Below are 14,731 nucleotides of genomic sequence, written 5' to 3' on the forward strand. Positions count from 1 at the left end.
GTTGCTTCTGTCAGCATGGTTGTTGGTGTAGCTGTTTGCTTCTGTCAGCATGGTTGTTGGTGTAGCTGTGCTTCTGTCAGCATGGTTGTTGACGCAGCTTCTGTCAGCATGGTTGTTGGTGTAGCTGCTGCTTCTGTCCAGCATGGTTGTTGGTGTAGCTGCTGCTTCTGTCAGGTTGTTGGTGTAGCTGCTGCTTCTGTCAGCATGGTTGTTGGTGTAGCTGTTGCTTCTGTCAGCATGGTTGTTGGTGTAGCTGTTGGTTCTGTCAGGATGGTTGTTGGTGTAGCTGCTGCTTCTGTCAGCATGGTTGTTGGTGTAGCTGTTGCTTCTGTCAGCATGGTTGTTGGTGTAGCTGTTGTTCTGTCAGATGGTTGTTGGTGTAGCTGTTGCTTCTGTCATGCATGGTTGTTGGTGTAGCTGTTGTTGCTTGTTCTGTCAGGATGGTTGTTGGTGTAGCTGCTGTTGTGTCAGCATGGTTGTTGCATGGTTGTCGGATGGTGGATGGTAGCTGCTGCTTCTGTCCAGCGTGGTTGTTGGTGTAGCTGTTGCTTCTGTCAAGGTTGTTGTGTAGCTGCTGGATGTTGCTGATGTCGATGCTTCTGTCAGCATGGTTGTTGGTAGCTGCTGCTTCTGTCAGCATGGTTGTTGGTGTAGCTGCTATGTCCCAGTTGATGGATGGTTGTTGGTGTTGTTGAAGCTTAGCTGTTGTTCTGTCGCGTGGTTGTTGTTGTGCTGATGCTTCTGTCAGCATGATGTTGATGTAGCTGTTGTCAGCATGGTTGTTGGTGTAGCTGTTGCTTCTGTCAGCATGGTTGTTGGTTGTCAGTCAGCATGGTTGTTGCTCGATGCGTCAGTTGGTTGTTGGTGTAGCTGTTGATGGATGTTGTCGATGTTAGTTGTTGGCGTGGCATGTTCGTCAACTGCTGTCAGCATGTTGTTGCTGCTGCTTCTGTCAGCATGGTTGTTGGTGTGGATGCTGCTTCTGTCAGCGTGGTTGTTGGCGCTGCTGTTCTGTGTAGTTGTTGGTGTAGCTGCTGTTCTGTCAGCGTGGATGTTGCTGCTGCTTCTGTCAAGTTGGTTGTTGTTGTTACTGCTGAGCTGTTGTTAGGGTTGTTGTCAACATGGTTGTTGTTGTTGGCTGAACTGTTGTCTTATAGCCGTGGATGTTGTTGATGTCGATGAAGTTGTTGCGTTTGTTGGTGTAGCTGTTGTTGTCCGAGGTTGTTGTTGGCGTGGATGTTGAAGTTGATGCGATCGTTTATTGGCGTTGTTGGTGTAGCTGTTTGTTGTTGTGACGCGTGGATGTTGAAGTTGATGTCGATAAGTTGTTGTCGGTGTAGCTGTTGTTTGTTGTTATCGGATGCTGTCGATGAAGTTGTTGGCGTGGTTGTTGAAGTTGCGGCGTGGATGTTGAAGTTGATGTCGAAGTTGGTTGTTGGTGTAGCTGTTGTTGTCGAGGTTGTTGTTGCCGTGGATGTTGAAGTTGATTGTCATTGTTGGCGTTGTTGGTGTTAGATGAGATTGATGTCGATGAAGTTGAAGAATTGTGCTGTTGAGTTGTTGTTAGCGTGGATATTGAAGTTGTTGGCGTGGTTGTTGGTGTAGCTGTTGTTGCTTGGTTGACTATGTGGATGTTGATGGCTGTTGTTGTTGGTGTAGCTGTTGTTATCGAGGTTGTTGTCAGGTTGTTGATGTGATGAAGTTGTTGCGTTGTTGGTGTAACTGTTGTTTGTTGTTGTGCTGGATGTTGAAGTTGATTGTTGTTGAGGTTGTTGTGTAGCTGTTGTTGTCGGATTGTGGATGAAGTTGATGTCGATGAAGTTGTTGGCGACGTTGTTGGTGTGCTGTGTGAGGTTGTTGCCGTGGATGTTGAAGTTGATGTCGATGAAGTTGTTGACGTGGTTGTTGGTGTAGCTGTTGTCGAGTTGATGTCGGCGTGGATGTTGGTTGACGATGAAGTTGTTGGCGTTGGTGTTGTTTGTCGAGGTTGTTGTCGGTGTGGATGTTGAAGTTGATGTCGATGAAGTTGTGTTGTTGGTGTAGCTGTTGTTGGTGCAATCGTGGATGGTTGATCGAGAGGCGTTGTTGTTGTTGTTGTCGAGGTGTTGTTGAATGTTGATGTCGATCATGAAGCTGTTGTTGTGTTGTGCGGCGTGGATGGCCCGAAGATTGATGTCGTAGTTGTTGGCGTTGGTGTAGCTAGGTTGTTGCTTGGCGGATGTTGATGTCGATGAAGTTGTTGGCGTTGTTGGTGTAGCTGTTGTTGTGATTGTTGTTGGATGTTAGCTGTTGATGTCGATGAAGTTGTTGTTGTTGGTGTAGCTGTTGTTGTGCGGCGTTGAAGTGATGCTTGTTGATTGTTGGTGCGATGTTGTTGGATGTTGAAGTGACGTTGTTGGTGTAGCTGCTGTTGTTGTCGAGGTTGTTGTTGATGTCAATGAAGTTGGGCGTTGTTGGTGTAGTTGTTGATGTCGGCGTGGATGTTGAAAGTTGATTGTTGTTGGCGTGGTTGTTGGTGTAGCTGTTGTTGTCGAGGTTGTTGTCGGTAATTTGAAGTTGATGTCGATGAAGGTTGTTATTGGTGTAGCTGTTGTTGTTGGATAGTTGATGTCGATGAAGTTGTTGGCGTGGTTGTTTGTAGCTGTTGTTGTCGGCGTGTGACGTTGATGTCGTTGACGTTGTTGGTTAGTAGCTGTTGTTGTCGAGTGAATATTTGAAGTTGATGTCGATTGAAGGCGTTGTTGGTGTAGCTGTTGTTGTCGTTGTTGTTGGTGTGGATGTTGTTGATGTCGAGCTGTTGTTGGTGAGCTGTTGTTGTCGTGGATCGGTTGATGTCGTTGGATGTTGAAGTTGAGGTGTGTTGTTGATGAAGTTGTTGGATGTTTATGATGGCGTTAGCGTGGTTGCTGGTGTAGCTGTTGTTTGTTGTCAGCGTGGATGTTGAAGTTGATGTCGATGAAGTTGTTTGGCGTTGTTGAAGTTGATTGTCGTCGGTGTGGATGTTGGTTGATGTCGATGAAGTTGTTGGCGTTGTTGGTGTAGCTGTTGTTGTCGAGGTGTTGTTGGATGTTGGGATTGATGTGATGAAGTTGTTGGCGTGGTTGTTTGGATAGCTGTTGTTGTTGACGGGTTGTTGGATGTTGAGCTGATGTTGTCAAGCGTTGTTGGTGTACGTGATGTTGATGTCGATGAGATTGTTGGCGTGGTCGGTGTGAGGGATTGTTGTTGACGGATATTCGATGTTGGTGAAAGTTGTTAAGCGTTGTTGTTGCTGTTGTTGTGGGTTGTTGTCGTTGAGTTGATGTCGATGAAGTTGGATGTTGGTGATGTCGACAGGCGTGGATGTTGAATGAAGTTGTTGGCGTGGTTGTTGGTGTAGCTGTTGTTCAGTTGTCGAGGATGTTGAAGTTGGTCGATGAAGTTGTTGGCGTTGTGAAACTGTTATGTTGTTGTCAGCGTGGATGTTGAAGTTGATGTCGATGAAGTTGTTGGCGTGGTTGTTGGTGTAGCTATTTGTTGTTGGCGTGGATGTTGAAGTTGTTAACGGCGTTGTTGAGCTGTTGTTATCGAAGTTGATGGATGTTGAGTTGATGTCAAGTTGGCGTTGTTGACTGTTGTTGGTAGCCGTTGTTGAAGTTGTTGGGTTGTTGTAGCGGTTGTTGTGGATGTTGAAGTTGATGATCGATGTTGGCGATTGTTAGTGTAGCTGTTGTTGTCGAGGTTGTTGGTGTGGATGTTGTTGTCGATGAAGTTGTTGGCGTTGTTGGTGTAGCTGTTGTTGTGGCGTGGATGTTGAAGTTGATGGTAGTTGTTGTTGTCTGCTGTTGGTTGTTGTTGGCGTGGATGTTGAGATTGTTTGTTGGTGCGGCTGATGTTGGCGAAGATTGCTTGATGGACGGGTTGTTTGGTGTAGCTGTTGTTTGTTGTCGCGTGGATGTTGAAGTTGATGTCTGGTTGGTGTAACTGTTGTATGGGATGTTGAAGTGGATGTTAAGTTGATAATAGAAGTTGTTAGCGTTGTTGAGCTGTTGTTGTCGAGGTTGAGATTGATGTCGAGTTGTTGGCGTTGTTGGTGTAGCTGTTGTTATAGGTTATTTGTCCGGTGTGGATGTTGATGATTAGAAGTTGTTGACGTGGTTGTACGCTGTTTGTTGACGGGATGTTGAAGTTGATGTCGATGAAGTTATTGGCGTTATTTGGTGTAACTGTTGTTGTGTTGTCGGCGTGGATGTTGAGATTGATGTTGAAGTTGTTGACGTGGTTGTTGGTGTAGCTGTTGTTGCTGGTTGTAGCTGCTATGCGATGTTGTCGGCGTTGTTGGTGTAGCTGTTGTTGTATTCGAGGTTGTGATGTTGAAGTCGATATGCGATGAAGTTGTTGACGCGCTGTTGTTGGTTGTGTTAGCGTGGATGTTGAAGTTGATGTCGATGAAGTTGTTGACGTTGTTGGATGCTGTTGTTGTTGTTGTCGGCGTGGATGTTGAGATTGTTGACGTTGTTGAGGTGGCTGGTCGAGGTTGTTGGTGGATGTTGTTGATGTCGATGAAGTTGTTTGGCGTGGTTGTTGGTGTAGCTGTTGTTTGAATGTCGATGTTGTTGGCGTTGTTGTTGTTGTTGTTGCTTGATGATTTGGTAGCTGTTGTTGTGGATGTTGGTTGATTACGTGATGTTGAAGCTGATGTTGTTGTCGGCGTGGATTTGAAGTTGATGTCGATGGTTGTTGGTTGTTGAGTCTGTTGTTGTCGAGGTTGTTGTCGGCGTGGATGTTGAAGTTGATGATGAAGTTGTTGGCGTTGTTGGTGTATGTTGTTGTGATGGATGTTGAAGTTGATACGTTGTTGGTTGGTATGTTGTTGTTGGCGTGGATGTTGAAGTTGATGTCGATGAAGTTGTGCGTTGTTAGTGTAGCTTGGTTGTTGTCGTGGATGTTGAAGTGGTCGATGGTTGTTGACCCGTTGTTGGTGTGCTATTTACGTGTTGTTGTTGGCGTGGATGTTGAAGTGATGTTGTTGGCGTTGTTGGTGTATGTTGTTGTCGAGGTTGTTGTCGGCGTGAATGTTAGAGTTGTTCGATAAAGTTGTTGGCGTTGTTGGTGTAGCTGTTGTTACGTTGTTGGTGTAGCGCTGTTGATGTCGAGGTTGTTGAATTCGTTGTTGTTGTCAGCGTGGATGTTGTTGATGTCGGTTGTTGATTGTTGGTGTAGATGAAGTTGTTTGTCGGTGTGGATGTTGAGAGTTGATGTCGATGAAGTTGTTGGCGTTGTTGTGTATCTGTTGTCATGTTGTCGTGTGGATGTTGTTGATATCGATGAAGTTGTTAGATGGTTGTTGGTATAGCTGATGTTGGCCGAGGTTTGTTGTTGGCGTGGATAAGTTGTTGTTGTTAGAGCTGTTGTTGTTGGTGTTGAGCTGATGTGCTAAGTTGTCGAGCTGTTGTTGTCGGCGTGGGATGTTGAGATTGATGATGAAGTTGTTGGCGTTGTTGAGCTGTTGTTGTCGAGGTTGTTGTGACGTTGTTGGTGTTGCTGTTGCTGTCGTCGAGGTTGTTGTCGTGTTTGAAGTTGATGTTGATGATGTTGTTGGTGTGGCTGTTGTTTGTTGTCGCGGGTTGTTGATGTGATGAGCGTTGTTAGTGTGTTATGGCGAGGTTGTTGTGGATGTTCGGATTGATGTCGATAAGTTGTTGGCGTGGATTTATTTGGTGACTGTTGTTGTCGAGGTTGTTGACGCGGTTGATGGTAAGAAGTTGTAGCTGTTGATTGCTGTTGTGAGGTTGTTGTCGGCGTGGATGTTGAGTTGATGTCGATTTGTTAGCGTTGTTGGTGCATTGTTGTTGTTGACGGGCGTGGATGTTGGTGCAGTCATGAAGTTGTTGGCGTGGTTGTTGGTCACGTTGTCGGATGTTGGAAGTTGATGTCGGAAGTTGTTGGACGTATGTTGGTAGCTGTTGTTGTCGGGGTTGTTGTCGCGTGGATGTTGAAGTTGATGTCGGCGAAGTTGGCGTGGTGTAGCTGTTGTTGTTGTTGTTGGTGTAGCTGTTAGTTGATGTTGTTGAAGTTGATGGATGAAGTTGTTGACGCGGTTGTTGGTGTAGCTGTTGTTGTCGTTGGCGTGGATGTTGAAAGTTGATGTCGATGAAGTTGTTGGCGTTGTTGGTGTAGCTGTTGTTGTCTGAGTTTGTTGTCGGCGTGGATGTTGATGTTGATGAGTTGTTGGCGTGGTTGTTGGTGAAGCTGTTGACGCCAGAGTGTTGTCAGTGGTGTTGAAGTTGATGTCGATAAGTTGTTGGCGTTGTTGGTGTAGCTGTTGTTGTCGACGTTGTTGTCGATGCCGAAGCTGATGTCGGCGAAGTTGTTGACGTGGTTGTTGGTGCAGCTGTTGTTGTCGAGGTTGTTGCTGGCGTGGATGCCGAAGATTGATGTCAATGAAGTTGTTGGCGTTGTTGGTGTAGCTGTTGTTGTCGAGGCTGTTTCGGCGTGGATGTTTGAAGTTGATGTCGATGAAGTTGTTGGCGTTGTTGGTGTAGCTAACTGTTGCTGTCGTTGTTGGTTGTTGTTGATGTCGTGATGTTGTTGAAGTTGAGCTGTTGTTGTCGAGGTTGTTGAACGCTGTTGTTGATGCCGATGAGCTTTGTTGCCGTGGTTGTTGGTGTAGCGGTTGTTGTGGCGTGGATGCTGATCGATGAGTTGTTGGCGTTGTTTAGGTGGTTGTTGAGGTTGATGTCGGCGTGGATGTTGAAGTTGATTGGACGTTGTTGGCTTGTTGGTGCATCTGTTGTTGCCGAGGTTGCTGTTGTCGAGCGTGGATGTTGAGATTGATGGCGGAGTTGTTAGCGTGGTTGTTGGTGTAGCTGTTGTTGTCAGGTTGCTGGTTGCGATGGTGCCCAGGTTGGTGTAGCTGTTGTTGTGTGGGAGTTGTTGGTTGATTGATGCTGAAGTTGGCGTGGTTGTTGATGTTGTTGTGACAGTGGATTGTTGACGCGTTGTTGGTGTAGCTGTTGTTGTCGGGTTGTTGTCGGCGTGGATGTTGGTTGATGTCGATGAAGTTGTTGTGGTTGTTGGTGTAGCTGTTGTTGTCGAGGTTGTTGTCGTGGATGTTGAAGTTGATGTCAATGATTGTTGACGTTGTTATGCAGCTGTTGTTGCAGGTTGTTGTCGTGGATGTTGAAGTTGATGTCGGCGAAGTTGTTGGCGTTGTTGGTGTGTTGTTGTGTGAGGTTGTTGTCGTGGATATTTGAAGTTGATATGCGATAAAAATTGGCGGTTGCTGTCGTTGTTTATCGAGGAGTTGGATGTTGAAGTTGATGTCGATGAAGTTGTTGACGGGTTGCTGGTGCTGTTGTTGTCGAGGTTGTTGGGATGGCGATGTTGTTGACATGGTTGTTGATGCTGTTGTTATCGAGGTTGTTGTCGGCATGGATGAAGTTGATGTCAATGAAGTTGTTGACGTTGTTGGTGTAGCTGTTGTTGTCCGGGTTGTTGAAGCTGATGTCGATGAAGTTGTTGGCAGGTTGTTGGTGTAGCTGTTGCTGTCGCAGGTTGTTGTTGGCGTGGATGTTGAAGTTGATGTCGATGAAGCTGACATGACGTTGTTGGTAGCTGTTGTTGTCGAGGTTGTTGTCGGATGTTGAAGATGTCGATGAAGTTGATGACATTGTTGAACTGTTGTTGAGGTTGTTATTAGGGCTGGATGTTGAAGTTGATGTCGATGAAGTTGTTGATGTGGTTGGTGGCTGTTGTTAACCAAGGTTGTTGTTGCGTGGATGTTAGAAGTTGATGTCGGTAAAGTTGTTGGGACGGCTGTAGCTGTTGTTGTCATGGTAATAGAAGGATGTTGAGATTGATATGCGATGAAGTTGTTGGCGTTGGATGTTTGTTGTCGGCGTGGATGTTGAAGTTGATGTTGATGAAGTTGTTGACGTTGTTAGTGTAGCTGTTATTATCGAGGTTGTTATCGGCGTGGATGTTGGTCGATGTGATAGATGCGTGGTTGTTGGTGTAGCTGTGTTGGCGTGGATGTGTTGAAGTTGATGTCGATGAGCTCGTTGTTGGTGTAGTTGTTGTTGTGAGTTTATTTGTCAGCGTGGGTGTTGACGATGAAGTTGATGGCGTTGTTGGTAGCTGTTGTTGTCGCAGGATGTTGTTTACGATGATGTTGAAGTGGTTGGGATGTTGTTGTCGAGTTGTTGTTGGCGTGGATGTTGAAGATTGATTGATGAAGTTGTAGCGTTGTTGTGTAGCTGTTGTTGTCGAGTTGTTGTGATGGATGTTGAGTTGATGTCGATGAAGTTGCTGATTGTTGGTGTAGCTGTTGTTGTCGAGTTTGTTGCGCGCGTGGATGTTGAAGTTGATGTCGATGAAGTTGACGTTGTTGGTTGCTGTTGTATTGAGGTTGTTGTCGCAGGATGTTGTCGATATCGATGCGCGTTATTGGTGTGCTGAAGTTGGATGTCGGCGAAGTTGATGTGACGTTGTTGGCGTTGTTGGTGGCTGTTGTTGTCGAGGTTGTTGTCAGCGTGGATGTTGAAGTTGATGTCGATGAAGTTGTTGGCGTTGTTGGTGGTGTTAGCGAGGTTGTTATCGTGGTTGTTGAGATGTTGAAGTTGTTGGCGGTAGTTTGTTGATGTAGCTGTTGTTGTTGAGGTTGTTGTGGCGTGGATGTTGAAGTTGATGTCGATGAAGTAGTTGGCGTTGTTGTGTCGAGGTGCTGTTGTCGGCGTGGATGTTGATTGATGTCGATGAAGTTTGTTGGCGTGGTTGTTGGTGTAGCTGTTGTTGTCGAGGTTGTGTCGGCGTGTATGTTGAAGTTGATGTCGGAAGTTGTTGATTGTTGGTGCCAGCTGTTGATGTTGAGTTTGTTGTCGGCGTGGATGTTGGCGAAGTTGTTGAGCGTGTTAGCTGTTGTTGTCGGGTTGTTGTCGGCGTTGGATGTTGAGGTTGTTGGTGGCGTTGTTGGTGTTGTCAGCGATGTTGATGAAGTTGACTGTTGTTGCCGGCGTGGATGTTGTCGAAGCGGATGTCAGTTGAAGTTGTTGATGAAGTTGTTGACGTTGTTGGTGTAGCTGTTGTTGTCGAGGTTGTTGTCGGCGTGGATGTTGAAGTTGATGTCGGATTGATGTTGAAGCGTTGTTATCGCGTTGTTGTCAGCTGTTGTTGATGTCGATGAGCTGTTGACGTTGGTGTTGTCGAGGTTGTTGTCAGCGTGGATGTTGAAGTTGATGTCGATGAAGTTGTTGACACGCTGTTGGTGTAGCTGTTGCTGTGTCGCAGGTTGATGTCGGAAGTTGTTGGCGTTGTTGATGTTGAAGTTGATGTCGGCGTTGTTGTCGTGGTTGTTGTTGGTGTAGCTGTTGCTTGTTGCTGGCGTGGTTGTTGAAGTTGATGGGATGCTGTTGTTGATGTTGTTGGTGTAGCTTTCTTGTTGTCGTGGTTGTGTTGCATGTTGATCAAGTTGTTGGCGTTGTTGGTGTAGCTGCTGTTGTCGAGGTTGTTGTTGGCGTGGATGTTGAAGTTGTTGGACTTGTTGGTGTAGCTGTTGTTGTCGAGTTGTTGTCGGCGTGGATGTTGAGCTGATGTCGGCGAGTTGTTGTTGTTGGTGTAGCTGTTGTTGTCGGTTGGCAGCGTGGATATTGTTTGATCGAGGTTGGCGTTGTTGGTGTAACTGTTGTTTAGTCGGTTGTTGTCGTGGATGTTGAAGTTGATGTCATGAAGTTGTTGGCGTTGTTTGTGTAGCTGTTGCTGTTTAGGTTGTTGTCGTGTGGATGTTGAGTTGATGTCGATGAAGTTGTTGGCGTGGTTGTTGGTGTAGCTGTTTGTTGTCGGAGTTGTTGTCGTACGTGATGCTTGAAGTTGATGTCGATGAAGTTGCTGGACGAGTTGTTGGTGCAGCTGTTGGTTGTCGAGGTGGATGTTGAAGTTGATGTCGATGAAGTTGTTGGTGTAGCTGTGGTTGTTGGTGTAGCTGTTGAAGTGATGTCGATGAAGTTGTTGGCGTTGTTGGTTGGCGTGGATGCTGTTGATGCGTCGATGTTGTTGAACGCGTTGCGTAGCTGTTGTCGCGTGGTTGTTGGTGTGAGCTGTTGACGTTGATGGTCGATGTTGTTGAGCGTTGTTGTCGTGCTGTTGAAGTTGATGTCGATGGGACGTTGTTGGTGTAGCGTGGATGTTGAAGTTGGTGTCGTTGAAGTTGTTGGGACGTGGTTGTTGGTCAGTTGTGGATGCTGAAGTTGATGTCGATGAAGTTGTTGACGTTGTTGGTGTAGCTGTTGTTGTCGAGTTGTTGTTGGTCGTGGATGTTGAAGTTGATGTCGATTAGTTGTTGACGTGTTGTTGGTAGCTGTAGCTGTTTGTTGTGGATGTTGAAGTGATGTTGAGCTGTTGGTACGCTTGGTGTAAGCTGGATGTTGTTGTTGTCGGACGTGGATGTTGAGATTGATGTCGATGTAGTTGTTGGCGTTGTTGGTGTAGCTGTTGTTGTCGAGTTGTTATCGGCGTGGATGCCGAAGCTGATGCCGATGTAGTTGTTGATGGGTTGTTGCGTAGCTGTTGTTGTCGAGGTTGTTGTGCGGCGTGGATGTTAAGTGGCGGATTGACATTGTTGAGCCGATGGTTGTCGTGGATGTTGAAGTTGATATGCGATGACGTTGTTGTGGTTGTTGCTGTTGTTGTCAAGTTGTTGTTGGCGTGGATGTTGAAGGATGTGTTATTGTTGTTGGTGTAGCTGTTGTTGTCGGGTTGTTGTGGCGTGGATGTTGGTGATGTCGATGAAGTTGTTAGCGTTGGTGGTGTAGCTGTTGTTGTCTAGTTGTTGTGTGGCGTGGATGTTGAAGTTATGTTGATGAAGTTGTTGGCGTTATTGGTGTAGCTGTTTGTTGTCGGTTGTTGTCGCGTGGATGTTGAAGTTGATGTCCACGATGAAGTTGTTGACGTTGTTGGTGTAGCTGTTGTTGTCGAGGTTGTTGTTGTCGATGTTAGAAGTTGATGTCGATGAAGTTGTTGGACGTGGTTGTGATGTAGTTGTTTGTTGTCGATGAAGTTGTTGGCAGCGTTGGGAGTTGTTGAAGTTGATATCGGTGTGGATGTTGATTGATGTCGATGAAGTTGTTGGCGTGGTTGTTGCTGTAACTGTTGTTGTCATGCGGATGTTGAGATTGATGAGGTTGATGGCGTTGTTGAATTAGTAGCTTGTTGACGTGGATGTTGGTGTCGAGCTTGTTGTGGCGATGGTTGTTGGTGTAGCAGTTGTTGGCCGTGGATGTTGAAGATGCGATGGGATGACATTGTTGGTGCTTCGCTGTTGTTATCGAGTTGTTGTCGATGTTGAAGTTAGAAGTCAATGAAGTTGGGCGTTGTTGGTGTAGCTGTTGTTGTGAGGTTGCTGTCGTGGATGGGATATGCGATGAAGTTGAAGCGTTGATGGTGTAACTGTTGTTCTTCGGTTGTTGGACGGGTTGTTGGTTGATGCGATGTTGCTGTCGTGATTGTTAGGTTGATTGTCGGGCGTGGATGTTGAAGTTGATGTCAATGAAGTTGTTGACGTTGTTGGTGTAGCTGTTGTTGTCGAGGTTGTTGTCTGGATGTTGAGGATTGATGAATGAAGTTGTTGACGTTGTTGGTGTAGCTGTTGTTGTGAGTTGTTGTCGGCGTGGATGTTAAAGTTGATGTCGGCGAAGTTGTTGACGCTGGTTGGTAATTGTAGCTGTTGTTGTCGAGTTTGTTGTCAGCGTGGATGTTGAAGATTGATGTCGATGAAGTTGTTGATGTTGTTGGTGTAGCTGTTGTTGTCGAGTTGTTGTCGTGATGCTGAAGTTGATGCCGATGAAGTTGTTGACGTTTGTTGGTGTAGCTGCTGTTGTCGAGGTTGTTGTCGGGCGTGGATGTTGAAGTTGATGTCGATGAAGTTGTTGGCGTGGTTGTTGGTGTAGCTGTTGTTGTCGAGTTGTTGTCGTCGTGGTTGTTGAAGTTGATGTCGATGAAGTTGTTGGCGTGGTTGTTGGTGTAGCTGTTGTTGTTGTCAAGGTTGTTGTTGTGGGTTGTTGATGTTGATGTCGATGAAGTTGTTTGGCGTTGTTGGTGTAGCTGTTGTTGTCGAGGTTGTTGTTGGCGTGGATTGTTGAAGTTGATGTCGATGAAGTTAGCTGGTGTTGGTGTTGCTGTTGTTGTCGAGGTTGTTATCATGCGTGGATGTTGAAGTTTGATGTCGATGAAGTTGTTGACGTTGTTGGTGCTGTTGTTGTCAGGTTGTTGTTGGGCGTGGATGTTGGAAGTTGATGTTATGTAGTTGTTGTTACGTGGTTGTTGGTTGAGCTGAAGTTGTTGGCGAGGTTGTTGTCGGATTGTTGTCGAGTTGTTGTCGAGCGATTGTTGGCGTTGTTGACCGTTGTTGTTGGGTTGTTGAAGTTGATGTCGATGAAGTTGTTGGCGTGGTTGTTAGTGTAGCTGTTGTTGTCGAGATGTCGGCGTGGATGTTGAAGATTGATGTCATGAAGTTGTTGACGTTGTTGGTGTAGCTGTTGTTGTTGGGTTGTTGTTGAAGTTGATGTTGATGTCGATGAAGTTGTTGACGTGGTTGTTGGTGTAGCTGTTGTTGTCAGGGGTTGCAGGTTGTGTAGTTGTTGTTATCGTGGTTGTTGATTGTTGAAGTTGATGTCAATGAAGTTGTTGGCGGTTGTTGAAGCTGTTGTTGTCGAGTTGTTGTCGGCGTGGTTGTTGAAGTTGATGTCGAGTTGTTGGCAGCGTTGTTGGTGTAGTTGTTGTTGTTGCCGAGGTTGTTGTCGTGGTTTGATTGATGCCGATGAAGATGTTGACGTGGTTGTTGGTGTAGCTGTTGTTGTCGAGGTTGTTGTTGGCGTGGATGTTGAAGTTGATGTTGTTGTGAAGTTGTTGACGTTGTTGTTGAAGCTGTTGTTGTGCTGTTGCGGACGTGGTTGTTGGTGTAGCTGTTGTTATTCGATGGTTGTTGTTGACGTTGTTGGTGTAGTTGTTGTTGTTGTCGAGGTTGGTGGTTGTTGATTGATGTCGATGAAGTTGTTGGCGTGGTTGTTGGGATGTTGTTGTGTGGAGTTGAAGTTGAAGCAATGGTTGTTAATTTGACGTTGTTGGTGTAGTTGTTAGCTGTCGAGTCTGTTGTTGTCGGGTGGATGTTGAAGTTGATGTTGATGAAGTTGTTGACGTTGTTGTTGGTGTAGCTGTTGTTGTCGAGGTTGTTATCGGCGTGGATGTTGAAGAAGTTGATGTCGATAAAGTTGTTGGCGTGGTTGTTAGTGTAGCTGTTGTTGTCGAGTTGTTGTCAAGCGTGGATGTTGAAGTTGATGTCGATGAAGTTGTTGGCGTTGTTGTGTAGCTGTTGTTTTGTCGAGGTTGTTGTCGGATGTTGAAGTTGATATCGATGGTTGTTGACGTTGTTGGTGTAGCTGTTGTTGTTGAGAGTTGTTATGACGTGGATGTTGAAGATTGATGTCGATAGCCGTTGGCGTGGTTGTTGGTGGATATTCTGTTGGCGATAGTTGTTGGTGTTAGTTGTTGTCAGTGTGGATGTTGAGTTGATGTCGATGAAGTTGTTGACGTTGTTGGTGCTGTTGTTGTCGCGAGGTTGTTGTCGGTCGTGGATGTTGAAAGTTGATGTCGATGAAGTTGTTGGCGTGGTTGTTGGTGTAGCTGTTGTTGTCGAGGTTGTTGTCGGCGTGGATGTTGAAGTTGATGTCGGCGAATTGACGTTGTTGGTGGTGTTAGCCGAGTTGTCGTCAGGATGTTGAAGTTGATGTCGATGAAGTTGTTGGCGTGGTTGTTGAGCTGTTGTGTCGAGAGTTGTTAGCCAGTGGATGTTGTTGATGTCGGTGATTGTTAGCGTTGTTGGTGGGATGTTGAAGCTGATGTCGATGTTGAGATTGATTGACGCTGATTGGTGTGGTTGTTGGTGTCGAGGTTGTTGTCGTGGATGTTTTGATATTGATTGTTGGCGTTGTTGGTGTAGCTGTTGGCCGCTGTTGGTGGATGTTGAAGATTGATGTCGATGAGATTGTTGTCGTTGGTGTAGCTGTTGTTAATGATGTTGTCGGCGTGGATGTTGAGTTGATGTGATGAAGTTGTTGACGTAGTTGTTGGTGTAGCTGTTGACGTCGAGGTTGTTGTCGGCGTGGATGTTGAAGTTGATGTCGATGAAGTTGTTGGCGTTATTGGTGTAGCTGTTGTTGTCGAAGGTTGTTGTCGGCGTGGATGTTGAAGTTGATGTTGATGAAGTTGTTGACGTTGTTGTTGGTGTAGCTGTTGCTGTTGAGGATTGTTGTCAGCGTGGATGTTGAAGTTGATGTCGATGAAGTTGTTGGCGTTGTTGGTGTAGCTGTTGTTGTCGCAGGTTGTTGTCGGCGTGGATGTTGAAGCGATGAAGTTGTTGGCGGTAGTTGTTGAGAAGCTGTTGTTATCGGGTTGACTGTGGATGTTGAAGTTGATGTCGATGAAGTTGTTGATGTTGTTGGTGTAACTGGCGAGAGTTATTTAATAGGCGTGGATGGTCACAAGTTGATGTGACGTTGGCGTTGTTGGTGTAGCTGCTGTTGTCGAGTTGTTGGCGTGGATGTTGAGATTGGTAGCGTGGTTGTTGGTGTAGCTGTTGTTGTCGGGTTGCCGGCGTGGATGCTGGTGATTGATGGTTGTTGCTGGTTGTTGGTGTAGCTGTTGTTGTCGAGTTGTTGTCAGTGTGGATGTTGAAGTTGAGTTGTTGGCGTTGTTGGTGTAG

General features: G+C 46.1%; 4 protein-coding genes across 4 annotated transcripts; all 4 read right to left on the reverse strand.

The window, feature by feature from the left end:
- Positions 1–1,511: 1,511 nt before the first annotated feature.
- On the reverse strand, positions 1,512–2,129 carry LOC136854322 (probable serine/threonine-protein kinase dyrk1). The gene has a single exon (XM_067130619.1). It carries the CDS (start codon positions 2,127–2,129, stop codon positions 1,512–1,514), a length of 618 nt encoding a protein of 205 aa, XP_066986720.1.
- A 1,882-nt stretch (positions 2,130–4,011) lies between these two features.
- LOC136854323 (uncharacterized protein DDB_G0283357-like) lies at positions 4,012–7,816 on the reverse strand. Its single transcript, XM_067130620.1, has 3 exons — positions 6,780–7,816; positions 5,705–6,581; positions 4,012–4,965 (listed from the first exon to the last, which is right to left on the reverse strand). Exons 1-3 carry the CDS (start codon positions 7,814–7,816, stop codon positions 4,012–4,014), a joined length of 2,868 nt encoding a protein of 955 aa, XP_066986721.1.
- A 1,310-nt stretch (positions 7,817–9,126) lies between these two features.
- Positions 9,127–11,134, reverse strand: LOC136854324 (GATA zinc finger domain-containing protein 14-like). Its single transcript, XM_067130622.1, has 3 exons — positions 10,910–11,134; positions 10,416–10,797; positions 9,127–10,217 (listed from the first exon to the last, which is right to left on the reverse strand). The coding sequence occupies exons 1-3, from the start codon at positions 11,132–11,134 to the stop codon at positions 9,127–9,129; spliced, it is 1,698 nt and encodes a 565-aa protein (XP_066986723.1).
- Positions 11,135–11,517: 383 nt separating this feature from the next.
- LOC136854325 (putative uncharacterized protein DDB_G0272516) lies at positions 11,518–12,174 on the reverse strand. The gene has a single exon (XM_067130623.1). The coding sequence runs from the start codon at positions 12,172–12,174 to the stop codon at positions 11,518–11,520; it is 657 nt and encodes a 218-aa protein (XP_066986724.1).
- Between the last annotated feature and the right edge of the window lie 2,557 nt (positions 12,175–14,731).

Source organism: Macrobrachium rosenbergii, chromosome 29 (genome assembly GCF_040412425.1).
Source record: "Macrobrachium rosenbergii isolate ZJJX-2024 chromosome 29, ASM4041242v1, whole genome shotgun sequence".
NCBI lineage: Eukaryota > Metazoa > Arthropoda > Malacostraca > Decapoda > Palaemonidae > Macrobrachium > Macrobrachium rosenbergii.